This window comes from Megalops cyprinoides, chromosome 12 (assembly GCF_013368585.1).
Source record: "Megalops cyprinoides isolate fMegCyp1 chromosome 12, fMegCyp1.pri, whole genome shotgun sequence".
NCBI lineage: Eukaryota > Metazoa > Chordata > Actinopteri > Elopiformes > Megalopidae > Megalops > Megalops cyprinoides.
The window spans coordinates 14,981,115-14,999,947 of NC_050594.1; the positions used below are offsets into that span (position 1 = coordinate 14,981,115).

The 18,833-nt window shown below is 43.5% G+C and overlaps 1 protein-coding gene across 3 annotated transcripts in view; it reads right to left on the minus strand.

Moving 5' to 3' along the window:
* Positions 1-16,421, minus strand: part of runx3 (RUNX family transcription factor 3) — a 60,825-nt gene extending 44,404 nt beyond the window's left edge. For 2 of the 3 annotated variants that reach the window (XM_036542481.1, XM_036542479.1), the window contains exons 1-2: positions 16,179-16,421; positions 15,778-15,893 (exon numbers count right to left, since the gene is read on the minus strand). In XM_036542481.1, the coding sequence (XP_036398374.1) occupies positions 15,778-15,835 (58 nt within the window). In that variant the 5' untranslated portion in view covers positions 15,836-15,893; positions 16,179-16,421. Of the gene's footprint in view, positions 1-15,777; positions 16,010-16,178 lie in introns of those variants that run through there. The other variant, XM_036542480.1, reaches the window with a different exon arrangement.
* Positions 16,422-18,833: the final 2,412 nt, after the last annotated feature.

Here is an 18,833-nt window from a genome sequence, read left to right on the forward strand (position 1 = left end):
TGCCATTTTGGTCATTAGTGACCACGGGTGGCGGTGAACATGACACCACAGACAGCGATGGGCAAGACTGCTCACTGGTGAAGCTGAGACAGCTTGACTGCGATGTCTCCTAGTGATGTCATCGCCCCCCACACGCAGACATGCCCACAGCAACACCAGATTTGCGCTCTATGCTGCACTGTTTTGCACGGCTTTCTCATCTCACCTTCTTGCCTCGTGCAGCACAAACCACAGACGTGTCCCCGGCACCTCGTTAAACTCGTTGACCTTGTTAAGGAAAAGAGATCGGCGCTCTTCGTCACTGCTCCCGGTGTCCATTTTGTGTAACGCGCTTTCACAGACTGCACACAGGCTTACACAAATATACGTATATATCACAGATCATTTCACCAGCCTGTAAAATTAAAAAAATACCCTCATAAATACTGAGCTCAAAACACCCATGATCAGAGCTCCTGGATTTCCTCCATTCAGACTTCCCTTAGTGTTACGTGTCCCACCAAGATCAAACACAGCGCTCTTTGAAGAGGGATATCGATTTTAGTTCTGGATACCTTTCAGATTGCAGTACAACATGCTTGACTGGCAACCCAAACCCAGAGGGCTTCTGCCAAAATTTGGGTTCACTAATAATGCGAATATAGAAACAGTAAAAAAAAGAGAGAGAGGCTGTCCTTCCAGCTCTCAAAATAAGCTGCAAAAAAAAAGATGTCCTGGTTATAAAGGCGACCCATAATTCAGAGTCCTCCCAAAATGAAATTGCATGTGAACCAAATATTAGGAAGCCGTAGAGTTCGGCTGCCAACAACCACCAGGCCATTAAGCGGCGTCTGTAAACCACATTTTTACCAGAAGACAATGCCCCCATTGTGTTGCTGTGTGACTGCCCGATTCCCCCCCCACCCTACCCCCCTCCCCATCCAGATTTAAAAGAAGCTCTGTACAATTAAACATGGAGGAAAAAGAAGAAGAAGAAGAAGAAGAAGAAGGAGAGTGAGTAATGAACGAGCCGGAGCGTCAGTCGTGTTTCTCGAGTTAATTAGTCGCAGCCCCGTCAGGCGGAGGAAGCCGGGCAGCCTGCCCTCGCTTAGCCCCATCGTGCCAGCCTCTTTCATGTGGCTGCAGCAGGAATGCTGCTCTTCATTCCTGCCTGCAACAAAAGCCACATGTTTCTCAAAAACATTGCGCTCCGTCCCCAGGAAGTATGAAGAAAACACGGCGAGGTATGCCGCGTATGAGCGGCATGATTTTTATTATTATTTATTTCGCAAAAATAAACAGTCGATCGGAAAAGAACGCCGCCTAACACGATTGCTCTCATGATCTAGACGTCACACGTGCTGTTTATGCTGTCTCTCTCCCGTCCTTGCAGTGTTACTATATTTCTACATCCGCACCCTTTGAAAATTAAAGAGAGAGGGCATTCCAGCCTCTGTCACACTCATTCAAGAATAATACGGCACGAAGCAGTTCCAGATATCCAATGCGCATTTGTTCCCTACCACGGGTGTTCAATCAATCCAACATTATCTGGCTCGCCACGGGCCCGAGACGAAAATCAAACTCCGACCCAGCGCGGATTTCCTGACAAGCGTCTGCAGCGCTTTCCTTTGCAGACATGAGACAATACTGCAAAAATTAGCGGCTCTGCCGAAGCCTGGACGTGTTTGCCGCATATCTGTCCGAGCAGAGGGGAGGGGGGGGGGGGGGTACCGGTTTGCTCCCGGCCGAGTGGCAGACTCGGGACACTCAGGAATGCTGGTCAGTACTAAAGACCGCAGACCTGGTGGGTCGTTTTGCAGTGTCAGGCTTATGGGTCGGATCCATTGTGCAATGGTGAGCACAGTGCAGAGGCTTTTCCTGTAGGTTTACAGGTTGTATATATTTTCTTAACATGCGCACACAAATCAAACTTCTCATTCTGAGTTCACTTAGAGCTGCTCTTTTGGGATGTTTATATGTAACATTGTTATGCAATAGGGTTTTATTACTGGATCAAACTGATCCATGACGAAAAAAAAATCACCTCACCTTGCATGTCTTTGCCCTCTGTCTCAATATCTCTTTCACAGATATCACACCTCTGCCCTGGAACCCCCAGATGTAATTTCAGACAAGAAAAAAAAGTAAAACACTTCCCTCGTGTAATTTCAGAAAACCATACAGTGAAACACATCCAAGGTGTCATTTCAGAAAACAGCAAACAGTAAAACACATCCCAGCTGTAATTTCAGAAAACCTGCTGGGTCTTCCTCTCAGAACTCATACAGTAGTGCCCTGTGATAGTTCGTATCATATTAAGTTGAATTAGCATCAATTCCCAAAGCCAGGAGAGTGAAAGCTGCCTGCTCCTTATCATTAAAAAGAGAGAAGAGCTAATCAACCTGGTTGTGTGGTAAAGACAAAGAGATCGGCGTAGACTGAGCTGATCTGATTCTCACATGGAATCGTTTCAGAGAGCACTTCTGAGCGGTAAGCCCATTCTTAAGCAGACAGGTTTAGGGAGGCTGAAAGGAGCAGCAAAGTGCAGAGAGGAGTACAGGAGGGCCACATCGTGCGTCACCAAGAGCGCGGCGTGGATCACGTTTTCGAGAATAACACGCTGAGATTGTTTCACTCTGAGCCATGAGTCACACAACTGCCAGCCTGAAATGAATGTGGCAGCTTTGATGTGCCTTACCCTCTCTGATTCTGCACCTCTGACAACGCATCAGTGCTGTGATAAGGGAAATCTTCCACCGCTGGGATGAGGCCAAACAAGCCAAATGGTTCCCCCCCTGCTCACTTCTTCTTTTCTCACAGCTTTTGCGCAATTGATTCAAGTGAAAGGGTTGAGTCACTGGCTGATTAATTGTTCTGAGGTCTAAACGTGTGCACAGTAAAAATGAAGCAAAATTATACACCCCACTAACACACACACAAGTTCAGATCAATTCCACACATCGACACACACTTGCACATTCATGTGTGAGCATGCACACACAAACACACACACACACACACACACACACACACACACACACACGTCGACACACGTCCACATGTGCACGGACACCCAGATGCGCACTCACATCCATACATCCATACACATATTCACACATGCATGCATACACACGCAGACACCCACACACACGCACACATCTGCACATCCACGCACATGCACACGTCCCTTGTATGTCTGGTAGCATATAGACAGCAAAGCTGACTTATCGCAAATACAATCAATGAACACGCACATTAAGTGAAGGAGGTCTGAGTAATGGAGGCCTCTGACTCAAATCAGTCTAATCCTTTGATTGCTGTGTTTGGCCTGTCGGGCTAACGTGCCCCCCCCCCCCAAACTAACGGCACAGGGATTATAAACTTAATCAGGGTACAAGGAGGCAGTGTTGTGATTAAACTAATCAGACCCTCCAATGACTCGCCATCATATCATTACCCTGATTAAAGGAGAGGCGTTTCGGTCCCCTTTTCGAAATGTTTTATTTTTCTGCTGCGCTTTTGTCTCCTTTTCTGTTACCTCAGCAGTGGCGAGCAGCCCGTTGTTCTCGACATCCTGCCGACACCGATGGCAGGACGATAAGCGACTCTCGGCAGCCGTTCATATCTACAGTTCTGCGTACCGCCTCAAAGGCAAAAAGGACTTTTTTTGCAGTTTTTTTTTTTTTTTTTTTGCTTTGGCACTGCAATCACTACAGCTTACTCACCCGGTGGTGGTGACACATGAAAGCCAATAGGAAGCTTCGGTGTCGGCTTCGGTGAGAGTATGACCTGACATGTGATTTTGTGATGATGGGGTGGCGATGTCAGAGGCATTCTGCCCGGGCTTTGTCTCGACTATTGTCAGCATTTTTAAAGAAGGGCTTTCCTCTGGGTTGTGCGTTGATGTCATGTTGACAGTATACCTCAGGAGTACGTACTACTCTATAGCTAGAGTTCCCCTGAGATGTCTGTCAAGACATTTGTCAAAAGGATTATATTATTCATATTAAAATCAAGCTTTCAGATTCACATTGCTGTGACATCATGTGATTACAATGACTCTGGAATCTGCTGTTCAAATGCTGGTTTATTTCCAGATGACCCTCAGCTAAGACTGGTAATGGTGATACTGCTGCTCAGACAGGGGGTGAGTCTTTTGCCCAATGTCTTTTTACTGGATCTGACCAGATGGACCTTAATTTAGTGGCATGTTATGTCAAGAGGCAGATGTCATGACATTACACATGTGCCACAGAGTTAAACATTGTGACATATTTACATATTCATCATAATTTGCCTGTGCATCTGCCATTCTTGTATCTGATGTATTTGGACCAGGGGCCTTAGAGGAGCAGAGCTGAGCACAGCATGTACGAACACACAACCCATGATAAATGGCACAGTGTGCAGGGAAAATATCCTTCAGTTAGATTCATAAAGCAGTAGTACCCACAAACCTCTGTAACTCACTAAGACGTCTTTATTGCATAGTGCCAAAAAAGCTGACGAATGCAATGTTTTGACGTAAATGGTCTTCATCAAGTGAAGGTATTAATTCACTTAGCAAAGTTCCCGAACAGGATTCGTTTCAAGGCCCTTTCAGGGAACAAAAAAGGCTCTGACGGGGTACGAAACGTCTGAATCGAGTCAGACGAAATGTCTGAATCTAGTGTCAAAACCGTTAAGCCAGCGTCCTGGCCGAGCTGGTCAGGGGTTCCCTCTTATCACACAGCCGGGATGGTGGGCTGTCCATCTGTCTGGAGGAGTCACCTGCTTGTCTGTGTGGCCCTCTGTGGGAAAGCCCTCAGACCAGACAAGGCGGAAAAAAAGAGAGAAGAAAGAAAAAAAAAAGGAAAGAGAAACTAATTTATCTTCAGCGCTGGGGAGATCCCGACCTTATCCCTCTCCGCTGAGAAATTGCAGAAGTGAAGAGCTGCAGAAACAGGGTAATGGAGTTACTCCAGGTCAAGTCTGGGGGTGGTGCTCGTGGGGGTGTGTGTGCGCACGCACGGTTCCCTCACACCATAGAGGTGAAATTACCAGCACACATACAGCGTTCTCTCCAGCATGCATTTAAAAAGACTTGTGAAATTCATAGCCAATTCCATCACAGATTTTGAACTCTGTCCAGTATGTCTCACCAGCTTTGGTTCAACATTTCATTCGTTTTCGTTTATCTCAATGGGATGTTGGATCCATAGTTTATTTATCTGTCTTATGATAAATTGAAGTACATATTCCCACTCTTCTTCTCTTTCTCCCTCTGTCCTTGTCTGTTTGAAATATGTTTTCTGCCTGAATTTGCTTCCATGCAAAAGTTTGGTGATTCCTTTGTTTGCAGTATTTGTGATCTGGATTTTGTGTTTATGTTTTTAGTTTTGTTCTTTTTTGTCTGTTCTTATTCTTTTGTGACAGCTGTTAAATAAATAGGCTTAAAAATAAAAGCCTCTATTTCTCCTTCTCTCTCTCTTTCTGTCTCTCTCACTTTTCTGTTTCTCAGTTTGGTTTGGCTCTTAGACGTCATAGTCACGGAAAACTGTGATTCCTGTATCTCTTTTCTGGTGGCATTAGGTCACTCCTCAGCTGAGCACATCAATTAGCAGAGCACTGTGCAAGTAGATGGCTACAGTTTGTTCAGACCATGCTTCATCTACAGCAGCAGGGTGGTTCTTGGTAGGGCTTGTAACCCAAAAAATGTGGGTTTGATTCCCTGGTAGGGTACTGCTGTTGTACCCCTTGGACAAAGCGTTAGCCCTAAATATCCAGCTGTATGAATGGATAGTATGGAAAAAAATGTAAGCTGTAGCAGCTAAGCAAATATAATGGGCAGTGGCCCTTGTAATCCCTGAGTTTGGTGCCTGTATGGATCTCTGCTGTTTGAGTCACTTAACTTTAGTTGTAAAAGAGCTGCATAGACTGCATTGTAAATACTGTAAGCCAATCCTAATGACAGTGTCTTCTGGGATAAATGTACAGTTAATTTTATATATAGGTGCAATGTCAGCTCCCTCTTCCCAGTATATAGAATTCACCTCCAGAAGAGTATGAGAGTAACCAAGATTCACTCCAAGAACTGTCTCTGTACTCTGTCTGTTCAGTACCAACTCTCAGCACCACTCAGCTCACAGTGAAAAAGATATGTTTTTCTTTTGGCTTTTTTTGTTGACTTGAGATGATACATTTAAGAGTCTCAAGAGGGAAGACTTCTTCGAATGCCTTTTGGGCAAGTTGCTATCTGTTCCCTTAGAGCGTGCATTTCGTCACATCAGGAACAATGTGCCGAACAAAAACAACTCAAAATGGTTCTGGGAAATATCTCAAAAGAGAGTCTGAAAAACACTTTCATAGCCTACAGCTTCTCCTGTCCTGTTATTATCCACATTTTTGCAGCAGAGTGATTAAACTCTTTTATTGGTTTTGGTAAGAGGGAGGGGCCTGGATGCTTCAGTTTGATTAAAGATAGCCTATAATGAATGATTTAAGAAAATACTTCATGCCGAAAATCTCTTTTTGCTGCAAGAGATTTGCCATTTAGACTTTAGTCTGTGTGTTTCACAATGGTACATGTCACAATCTATTACATTTACTGTTGTCCACTTTCTGAAAGTGCTGTTCAAGGGCACCTTTGGTGGGCAGCATTGTGTGGGAGTGAGCATGGTCACCAGATTTGTTTTAACATGGTAATGTGTTTGAAATAATATATATATTTTTTTTAGTATAACATCATATCAATATTCATTAATGCATCAAACAAATTGTTTTTGAAATTTCCGAGAATTTTTCATGAAAACTTTCCAGTTTCCGAGCCGTAGCGTCACAGACATAAACAAGACACTGTTGTGTGCTGTCTCTTGACATTTTGCCTGACACATCACCCTCAGGGACATCGTTCCTTCCGCAGTAACACTTCCTCTGGACTTTTGCCGCTCGCACACAGCGTACGAGCCGCCGAACACAAGGGAACGTTTTGGAAAACCATCAGCTCTCGGTTCCCTTTCCTCTCCCTGTTTTGACGGCAGTTTTGTTTAATCAACAAGGGAATGAGAGAATGCTCCACAGGGACAGGAGACGCTGTCTACAGCGTGGAGGGGCTGCGTGGCTGCCACTGAATGAGAAGGGATCGGCCTCGCAGACAGCTGAGATCCCATTCATCCAATGCAGTGACTCCTTCTATTCATTCTGTAGCAGTCCCAGCACTCCAGACTGGTCCTTATCTATTAACCATAGTGTTAGTTTTGCAGTATTACACTGTCACATTGCCATGGTGTGACAGAGCAGGGTCTGAGCTAAAGAGGCCTCTGCATAAAAGGGGGAATCCTCACTGACCTGGGCCTGATATCCTACTGTGTGGATGTGTATCTGACTGTGCCTGTTTGTATATCAGGTCTCTGTCTGTGTGCATGTATAAATGTTACTCTGTGTGTGTGTGTGTGTGTGTGTGTTTGTGTGTGTGTGTGTGTGCACATACTGTATGCCTGTTTGCGCGTGAATGTGTTCCTGTGTGTGAATAGTGTAGAATCTGTTTAGGCATATCTGTGTGCATGTGTGTGTGCATGAAAGTGTGCTCTTGTCTGTGTGTTGGAGAAGTGTGTGTGTGTATGTGTGCATGTGTGGAGTGGGTGTGTTTATGAGTGTGAGTGTGTTTGTCTGCATGTGGGAGTAATGTGTGCGTGTCTGCGTGTGTGTGTGTGTGGGCATTCTTGTCTGTGTGTGGGAGTAGTGTGTGTAAGTGGTGGGAAACAAATGTGGCTATTTCTGTGTGCGTGCAGAGAGTATATATTTGGTGGTATAAAGATGCACACATACAGCATTCCTGTGGGTACACATTGTGTTAATATATTTCATGAAATGACACCTAGCCAAAAATGTGTGCATTTTTTAGTGCAGCAGAAATTACCTGTGTGTGTGTAAAACCCAGATTTTCTACTGTATGTGTAACAATAAAAGCCCCAGTGGCTTGCAGTCACCTTCCACAGTCATGTGTCATGAGTGTTTTGAATTACTACAGCTCAACAGAGATAGGTGGACTCCTGATAAGATGGGTGTGGCCACAGTGCAACCATTGAGTGCTGGCTACAAAGCACATGTTGTTAATGATGACTGAAAGAGTGTGCTGGAAGCTGAGGATCAGCTCAGACTAACAGAAGGTCACAAGTGGGCCAGAGGGGGTTCTGGCATTAAAAACTATTTTTATCATTATAGTTTTTAAAATTTTTTGTATTGTTTTTATGTAGCCGGTGTTTAATCACAAGGAAACTTTGACCAACGACAAAAATCACAATAGTCAGCATTACTTTAGGAATTAGTAACTAGTTATTGTTAGTAGTAATAGTATCGGTGGCGTTACTTACTTTAATCACAGAGCACAAAAGAAGGCCCCTCGGAGGGGATGTTTTCAGTAAGTTGTCACCGCACCATTTCAGGTTGATAATGCTATCACAACGTTCTAAATACATTGTGAAAATGTGTTTTCGCTTGAGACACCAACTTTGCCTCTTTTAGAACACAAAATAAAAAAAAAATGAAACACAAAAAAGTGTGAATGAAAACACAAGCAGGGCTCTTCAGTAAAGTCCTGCCAAAATGCAACTTTACGCTTTAAACGGAATACGGATCGGATGACTCCTGCTGAATGGAGGGCAGTATAGAGGCAGAGTCGGAGAGAGAGGGAGAGAACAAGAGAGAAGAAGAAAGAGAGCTTATAATGATTTAAATATGACCAGGCGGGTAGTGGATTCTGCATTTCCTGGCACTTTTGTCAACATTTGCCCCCCCCCCAACCATTTTTGACATGGCATAGGGTAGTGTTGCCTAAGCAGAGGAGGCGCAAAAACAAAAGTTATTTTCAAAACCAGCACGCTCACCAACACCACCACCAAAAACATCACTATCACCGCCATCATGCCGAACACCACCACCATCACTAACACCATCACCAATGTCACTAACACCACTACCATGACTAACACCATCACCAATATCACTAACACCACCTCCATCACTAACTCCACCATCCTTACCAGCACCAACATCAACAACATCATTAATGCCACCATCATCACCAACACCACGAACACCACTAATACCCTCACCATCACTAGCATCACCAACAATACTATTACCACCACTACTACTAAGCACAATAATAATAAATAATAAAAGTCCTTCTCCCCTGCGTTGGTCCTGTCAGAGAGCTGTGAGTCAGTATTTATCAGCATGTAGTGTTTGTCAATTATTTGCAGGGCGTTCCGTTCTGCAGAAACATTGTGTTTCCTGCACTAAACAGGTCCGAAAGAGAAAGAGCAAGACAGAAACCCTTTGAGTCTGTTTGAGGGTTTCACTGGTCCACCACCCTCTTGAGAATAATAACAAGGTCCACCACCCTCTTGAGAATAATAACAACTCCACTAATGGCAGGTGTGTGTGTGTGTGTGTATGTATGCATGCACGTGTATGTCTATGGGAGTGTGTGTGTATGCCTATGTGAGAATAGGAGGGGGGTTCGGGTGTCAGTCCACACCCACCGGCCAAACTCTTAAACATAAACAGCTGCTGGCATCAAAAAATAGAAACTGAGTAAAATTAAATAAAAGATGCCCCTGTCATTCACCTCAGCCCCTACAACTGTCATACTAGATACTTGTCCTCTGATATCACCTTTCAATTTATTTTTGTCAACATGCTGCCATTGTCTCACACAATGAATGGCCATTCAGTCCCTGATAACATGTTTGGGCTTGTTCGCAGCATCTGGAAACAATCGTTAAATAATTTTTTATTACACTAAGCATGGCTTATATAATTATTATAAACCAATAAAAATAAATAGATCATGAACCACCAGATTAACTGTGTGACATTATTTAAAAGGCATTAGAGAATATTTTATACACTTTTAAATGTTCCTATTTGCAGTTAAATACAGATTAATTACTCACTGACCAAAGTGAAACTGCATACAAACAACCAAAACAGAAATGCCATTTCCTGGGGGAGTGGAGTCAAAAACAAGTCATAATTGAGGCAATATTAATGAAAATATAATCAAATATTTTCTAACAATATAAAGAGGACCTTCAAGTGTATTCTGGACTGTATACAGAGAAGGAAATGATGAAGTGCTATGTGGTGCTATGGAGCTTCATTCATTCGTTCATTTTATGTATAAAGCGAGGATAGTCCTGTCACTGAAAGTATTACTGCTTTCCAGGGAGTTCTGGGTTCAAAATAAAGAGAGACTTTAACAATGGTTCATATAAATTACAAACAACTGATCACTTTAGACAGAGAGTGGAACAGTTGAATTGATGAATTAACTAGCTGGAGTCCACTAACATCTAGGAGTTCACTAACATCTAGCATCTATTGCATTGTCCTCTGCTAACGCAGGCATGCAATGGGGAAGCAATGACACTGACTTTAGTGATTGTGTTTTTTCAGAGCTTTCATGCAGAATAATCTGCCTCTTTGTGAATGTGATTATGCCCAAAGAAAACCATCCGCTGGAATATTGGAATCATAGAGATGCAAGCTTTTCTCAATCAGAAAGAAAAAAAAATAATATGCTTAGCATTTCCATCTCATTATCCAATTACCAAAAATATTTTAAATGTCTGCATATTTTCCTCCACGCATGCATACGTTCCCATTTATATTCATTTTCCACACTGGACAGCTCTGGTTAAAATAGTTTGTCTAGACATTATAAATTCTGTTGACATCTCAACTCGTTCTATCATGACAGGCTTGTGTATTTGCGCTCTCTCATCCTACCAATTATTTGCCTCCGTTGCTCAGTAATTCTTACATAACGATGTCGTACACTCTCATTTTTCTGTCATAAGACTCTGTGTTGTGTGGTTAATGTATTTTGCACAAGCTCAAAGATCTCTTGGAAACAGACAGCGGTACCCACTGTGCCGGGCCTGGACAGCGGAAGCCTAGGCTAGCCTCCTCTCACCACTCGTTTCATGAGTTTGCAGCAGCAAATACGCAGCCACGATCAGGCATTAACAACTCTTAACCCTCAATTCACTGCACATCCATCATTACCTTTCACTCATAATTGCAGGTGTTACTGTGCTGCAGTATGAACGCAGTTTTTTTTTTTTTCTTGGTTGATTTTGGTGATCTGTAAAATTGCAAACCAGGAGCACTTGCTTGTGAGTCAAATTTAAGGCTGAATGTTGATGATGCAGGTTACAATCTCTGAGGGGCCATTGCTGTTTTCCTGTTTGTAACGTAATTCAAAATAAGTAGTTTCTGAAAATTTATGGATCATGGTTCAACCTAGAAAAAGACAACTACTTCCTATTCAACGGGAAAGTGGTGTTTGCTAATCTGGACAAGTTGTCACACAGAAATTGAGTTTGCCAGTGGGTGAAATGAATGAAAAAAAAAAAAAACTTTTAAAAGTTCAGAGGAAACCGTTCATATGGTTCCTACAGTTAAAGGTGACTTTGTGTTGTTCTTAATGCCATTTGTTACCATACACTAGAAAATCTTTAGGACTTTCCAAATTACATGCTCAACCAAAGACTTTTTCCTCCAGACCTGCAGTGGAAATATATTTGATTCAGAGAAGTTCAGATATAAAGCAAATATCTTTGTGCAAATGTCTATCTGAAAATATCTTAGAGTTTGGAAACCTGTCAACATATAGACTAATACGCTTCTATTCTAAATTGCCAGCCAACCAAGAAAAAAAACATATTGGCCACAACATGAAACCTTTTTCAGACCTTTTTCAAAGACTTCATTGTGACATAATTTATCTCAGAGCATGTCTCACATTGGCCTGTTGGCTGTGAGGTTCAGCAGGGACTCAGGGTGGGGTGGGGGGCAGGTGTGACACTACCAGAGGGGCCCCCCTACCCCAGCCCACCTCCAAACTCATAAAACATCTGGACGACCAGAAGTAGAGGTTCTATCTGACATAGCACTGACAGATCAGCATAAACGGCAAGACAGACTGAAGAAGTGAAATAGGTTCCTCAAACATTCACTGCCCAAATCAACTCCAGAACATCGTTCAGTTTCAATATGCCCATAGATTTTTATAAATATATATTATACCAGGCTAAATTGGAGACAGGATTCCACTACTCGGTGGCCATCATGAGGTTCTTATTATTTCTCCTGCCGAATGTCGAAACTTTTAATATCTGGTTACAGAATTCAGCACACTCAGCCAGTCCTGATGTTTTGGAGTCGGAGCAAAACACTCAGCAGAAATGGCTTTGAATATGTTCCAATTAAGTAAAATATTAATTTAGGAAAGGGGGAAAAACATACACACCACATGTCTGAAAGATTAATACATTCCCTCCAGTTACATCCAGCCCAGCTCGGAATCGTTACAGATATATTCATCCACATATCTCATATGCTTCTGTTCATGACCAATAGTAACAGGGGAAAATCTAATTGTGATACATCAATACATAATCCATCTGATTTTTTTCTGGAATGTTCTAGTGTTTGAATGCCCATGAGCCCATGAAAGGAAAAAAAAACAAAAACAGGAGGATTCTATTGTTTTCTCCTGATCTGTTGTTGGGTAAAGGACAGTGTTAGCTAGCTAGTTTGTCACAGCGCTGCATCTGCTTATATGTTTTACATTGCGAGGGGGAAACACTGAGAGACATGGTAAATAAGCTGAGGGAACCTGTTAATCATTTTGACTGCTTGTGTGAGGGAATTCTAGAGAATTCCTGGGAGACAAACAAAATCTGTCACGTGAACTTATGAGAACGTAACATTTCTGTGACTTTTAAAAGTGTCTGATTCTTGTTAATTGAAAGTTCATTGTTTGTGGGGGGGGGGGGGGGGGTAGAACAGTGAGAAGTGATTCGCACTTCAGCGTGTTATTTTGTGGGCTATAGATTTGACTCCCAGCCATGCCATGGCGTTAGCGCTCATGCAGCCTGGCGCTGGACCGCCGGCATGAATGTGCCCACCTGGGTGAACGTGCCAGATGAAAAACTGAAAGCGCTGTGAGTTGCCTCCGCTGAAGGCATCTGCGGGCTGAATAAATGATGAAGCTCTCTAATGTGTCGTTGGGAAAGAGGCAGGTGTAACCTCATTGTGGTGAGTGTGGAGCGATAGGAGCAGAGAGCGTCTACATCAGATTAGCTACTGGCCGTCTTCACCTTCTGCAGTTGCAAACACTGTTTCCTAACTGTTGGGGCAATGCTTTTTGGACGTTGGCCTTTGACATTAAAGCATCACTGAATTCAGCCTTTTTTCCACCTAGAGAGGCAGTCCTCTAGGTGTCCAAAGCTTGCTGTGAATCATGTTGTTTTCTCATGAAACTCACTACTCACTCTCACTCTCACTCAAAACTTCTTGTAATTACAGTTATGGGTGTTAAGTTTATCTTTCTTATGAATACAACCCCCAGATTTTCAGAGGAAAGAAATTCCAGAGAAATCGTACAGTGTTGCAGTTCTAGTACAGATTTTTTTCCCCAGAAATTAGACTTAGAACAAAAGAACTCACACAAATATCTGAAATTTCACCCTACAAATTTTAACATTAATTTTAACATTATGGGATACAATACTAAACCATACTTGTTTAGAGTTATAAGTTTATTTTTTCTGACTTTGTAAATATATATAAGCCTGCATACTCCATGTAGGATAATACGCCATTTCAATAGACATACTGGGAAACAAATGTGTTTATCTCCAATTTGTAATTGTATCATTGATATCATTTCTCCACCATTTCTCTTAATTTCATTTTGATTACAGTAAAAAAAAATATTTTGGCAAATTTGCAATGGCTGTGTAATACATGTTGTGTGTTTTTCTGGTTTGTTTTGCTTACATGATGTAGCCTGTACTTAAAATGGCTTCAGATTGGACTGGAGGATTTAATCGTTTTTTGGCCTTTGCGTTCTTTCAGTTGGGTTTCAGGTTCTCACTTAGATGGATTGTAAAGCGATATTGTGTATTCACTAATGGTTTTGAATGGTGATTGCAGTTAAAAGAATTTACTTTTCCCTGTTTTACTTTATTAAGTTTGTTTTCCCCCTTCCCCTAGAAAACGATTCTGTTGAAAGATCATTTTTTTTAAAGCCTCCAACGCACGCCAAATCACAGCGGATTGTGGATTGTATTCCCTCATTTGGCCTCCTTGCCTTCAGTTAAACATTTAATAGGCCAGCTTTGTGACAGCTCTCAGCGCCCGTTTGCAATGAAATCGTAGATGTGCTATCACCCCGCGTCAGTATTGACACCTCTGCCTGTGCTGGGATGTATAGAGCGGGAAGGAAGAGACTAAGAGGGACTTGTACAGCGGAAGCAATAAATGATTCCCAAATATATGTATGTGCTTCTAGAACACTGTCACCCGTCAATGTGTTCAAGTGGCTCTTGTCCCACTGGGGATTTTGGAGACTTGTTCTCATATGAAAGGGGGGGTGGGGGGGGGGTGGGTTTGGTGGCAGTGGCGGTGGGGTGCGCGACTCAAAAAGCGTTTGAAAAATATTCTGCAAACAATTAGGGTCTGGTGCTGCTTCTTCTGTAGCTGGCTCTAATTAACACTGCGCCGAGACCGCACTGGAGAAAAAAGGCTGAGAGCTGTGTGAAGTTTGCGATGCTTTTTTGCAAAAAAGCTCTGGGAAAGAGCGCTCCGCTCAGCCCCGTGCATTGATGAATCGCTCGCTGCATCTCCTGCGACGCACAACCCATTAAAATCTCATGTTTGGATTGCACAGACAAACAGACATAAATCCTCCTTTTCTGCTCCCAGTTTCCCAGTAAAATACAATAAAATCATCATCCCCCTAAAGAGCACAGAAAAGCAGAATTAATGTCGAGCTCAAATGCTCTTCTGTTTTGTTTTAATGGCTGAAGGTTAGAATCCTGGTCTCCCAGTCTTACAGAGTATTTTCCACAAAACATTAAAAGAAACATTTCTGCCGAATCCCATTTACATTAATGGTACTTGCAGAAATCAGTGACAGAGCTTACGGGAAACTCACAGCTAACTGAATAGCTAAGATACTGTGCTGTTTGTTCTCCTCCTTACTTTTCCTCTTGATAGTCCCAGCTGAATGTTCACATCATCCTAATTAAATTAGTACGCATAGCTGTGAGTGAACGTTTCAAATACCATCAGAAATGAAACGTTTAATTCTATGGGCATTATGACATGTCATGAGGGCCACATGCTCTGGGTTGCCATGGAAACAAATTGCACTGGCTCTCGAAAAAGGCCTTGCTGTACGATCGCACTTTACTGGCTGTACTGCACAGGGCCCTGTGCCTCCTGTTCTGTGTATAAGGAGTTAAATGCCTCATCTCTTTGTTCCAGTAAACAGCAATCTGCTCGTCCCTCCCTTTGCATTTTACTGATGTGAAAAAGTTGCATTGACAATGCCTGCGGTGAGCTTCCCATAATGGGAGTGCTGTATCAAGAATTCATAATTCCTGAGGCCCAGCGATAACAGGAACATTTCACATCAGACTTCAGCCTCGGCCGACCTCTACTTTTGTCTTTTCCCCCCTAAATAATTCTACAGTCTCTCAACCAACCCAACCGCCAGTGTCTTCTTCAACATGCTACAGCCTTGGGTCCCCTGTTCAGAGGTGTTACTGTCACAGTTCTTATCGGAACTTTCTCTCACCCTCTGAGAGCCGCCAAACGGTGACATGTTCAGACAATTCAGGAGAGAGAGAGAGGTGTCCCCCCTGGGGGTCACGCTTATCTTGTCCTGACAGCCCAGCTGGGGTGGGGGGGTGGGGTGATAGGTGTGAGAAGAGACGAGAGGAGCTGGTGACCTACCTCTCAGCAAACTGGTGGGGTAGCTAGGGAAGGAGTCGAAGATGCTGTTGGAAGCCATGCCCTGGCTGGAGTGATGCCCGCGCCGATGCAGCCCCTTGTGGTAGTCGGCGTTCGCCCTGAAACAGGACGAGGGGAGAGGGAGCGTAGAGCCTTAGAAATTTGGGTTTTTCAACTACCGCAGGAATCCCTAGCCACAAGCCGGCGAGCAGAGCAGCATATGTTCGCAGCATCAAGAGGCAGAGAGTGTGTGTGTGTGAGAGAGAGAGAGAGTGAAAGAAGGAAAGAGCGAGAGAGAGAGAGACAGAGAGAGAGAGAGAGAGAGAGAGAGAGAGAGAGAGGCTTGCAGCCACACTGTGTTGAGACCATCCCACGGAAAGCGTGCAGCCTGAAAGTGGACTCACCGAGGCTGGATGGGGACGTCCTCCAGTGGCGAGCGGTGGCAGGAAAGCAGCGGTCTTGGGTTGAGGTTCAGGTGCCTTGCTGTCCGTCTGTGGTCCCGTGGTTGTGAATGAGGCCTGTCTGGAGCATCAATGAGTCGGCGAAACCCCTGGCTCCCAAGTCCTCGGCGTCAAGCTCCTCTGGGGACTGGAACAGCTGTCGTCACATGTCACGTGAGGTCACCAAGCCTCCCTCCCTCCTCTTTCTCTCTCTCTCTCTATCTCTCTCTCTCTCTCTCTCTCTGTTGTTCTCCAAGCATCTGCGTTCTTCTATTTTCTTTTACACTCCGTGTCTCTCTGCTCTCATTGGTTGTGAGTTGTTGATTTTTTTTTTCTTCAGCTCAGTGGCCTACTCTTCTCACACAAGGAAACTTTCAAGTGGCAACAAAACAAATTTGAAGAACTAGAAATCCTTAACCTTGCATTAAAAGCAACAAAAAAGCATGCGAGAGAGCGAGAGAGAGAGAGAGAGAGAGACAACCCTGAGGGAGGCGGGAGTTTGGTTTTTGGGGGTTTGCCGCCAGAATGGAGAGAGGAGAAGAGAAGAGAAGAAAGCAGAGAGCTCCAGCAGTGTGTATGGCTGCCCCCGCACGATGGTGTGTGTGTGTGTGTGTCTGTGTGTGTGTCTGTGTGTATGTGTATGTGTGACTCACAGCGCATCTGTGTTTGTAAGCACTGGTGGTTTTGGGCCTGCAAACCAACTCTCCACCCTCACTCACCACTTGATAGTATCATAATCTTAGCCTCATTAGAAGCAGCAGTGCCAGCCCTTACATTCAGCATCTCTCTCTCTCTTCTCTCTCTCTCTCTCTCTCTCTCTCTCTCTCTCTCTCTCTCTCTCTACTTCTTTTTACTGTGAGGCAAGGCTCATATGTGAAGGCCATGTGGGAGCTGTCCAGGCTATCAAACATGGCTCCCTGGGTCCCACGATAGAGCACTTTATTTTAACCACCTTTCTGAAGCTGCACTAAATGATGGGGTGTGCTGTGTACTTTTTCTTCTTTCCTCTTCAGGAGCTCGTGTCAGGAGAAACAGAGAGTGAAACTGTCTGATTCAGGAAAGCAGTTCTCACAAGGTGTTCAGAGAGCTGGAGGCAGTAATGGCTGACCGAGGTCTCTCGTTTCTCCATTCCTGTCAAACAAGGGGCGATTGTCTCCAAGTCCCACTTGCAGCTACTCAATAAGTAATACAGCAGCAACGTATATGTTTAAGAATTATGTCAATAGGCAAAATACATATGACCTGAATTTCCATTTCAACAGGTAAAGCTTAATCATAATTTATTTTGTTATGAATACTCTATTTGAACACTACCTCAAATGAACACTACCTTGAAATGATGCTGGACACAGTGGTATTCAGGTAATGGAAACTAGTGCTTGCAAGCTTTTTAACCACCGGATTTAACCTGATTGTGGTTTTCACACTTTTAGAAACTCATGTTTTGGTCTGTCAGACTGTACAGTTTGTTATTAAATGTAAGTGAACTGACTGAACTAAATGTATTTGTATTTTGTCCATGTATTTAACTGGTTTTGTCTTTAAATAAATTATAACAACATTTCCATACAGCTTGTATACAAACTGAAATTATGATGATTGACAATGCTGTTTGGAATTTTAATTCAGAATTCACACATCCATGAGTAATGCTACCGGTGGGGAGGCACACACTTGCCATCATTTAAATCATTCGCATGCAATTCCCATGGTTGTGTGCCTTCAAAATGTACATCTCATTCCAGCTAATTAGATACTTCAATACAAACGCTCATATATCTGGGTAAGGCTGGGATTTGGGTTAGGGGCACTGATACAAACACAATAAAAATATGTATATGATACATTCCTATTTTCTATACAACTGTATATGAATGTATCTATATGAATGTATGTCTGAAAGCTCTTGTTTGTTTTTTTTCCACTCACACATATTAGTGTATGATGGTTTATGACATTTCAGAGTGGAAGTAAAGACCCACAAAGTGGTCAAGATAAGTCTTGACACACTGCTCAATACACTTTTTATTTACATCAAATTTTCCTACCATTTTCCTATATTTCCCTACATTTCCTACATTTCCCTCCATTTCCCCTTATCTAGAACGACTAATGTAAGTTGCAATTTTTACATGTTATCCATTTATAACAGCTTGATATTTACTGAGTTATTTGGGGATTAATCACCTTTCCCAAGGATACAACAACAGTGGCCAACCTGGGCCTAACGGCCTGCTCTCATCACAAAACCTCTTTTGTGCTTTTCATGTTGTCTTATATGTGCTGTGAATGTGTGTGATTTACGGCCACGGCCCAAGAGCGCACGTGAGCAAAACAACCTCAGGGCTGTCCCTTCCTGCTCCAGTCACACAGCCCACGGCTAGCCGGCTAGCCTGTGACCGAGGGAACCAAAACCACTGTCTGGCTGCTCACGTGATGCCTTGGTTACCCCTTGCGTGCATGCGCATGTGTAAATGTGTGTGTCTGCGTGTGTGGCATAGAATGGGGGGGGGGGGGGGGGTTCTCTGGGCACTGGACCTGGGGCCCAAGCCTGCTGCTGGCTCCCAATGTGTTCTGTCCTTTTCTCCAAACATGCCTCTCCCGTATCCACCCGTATGA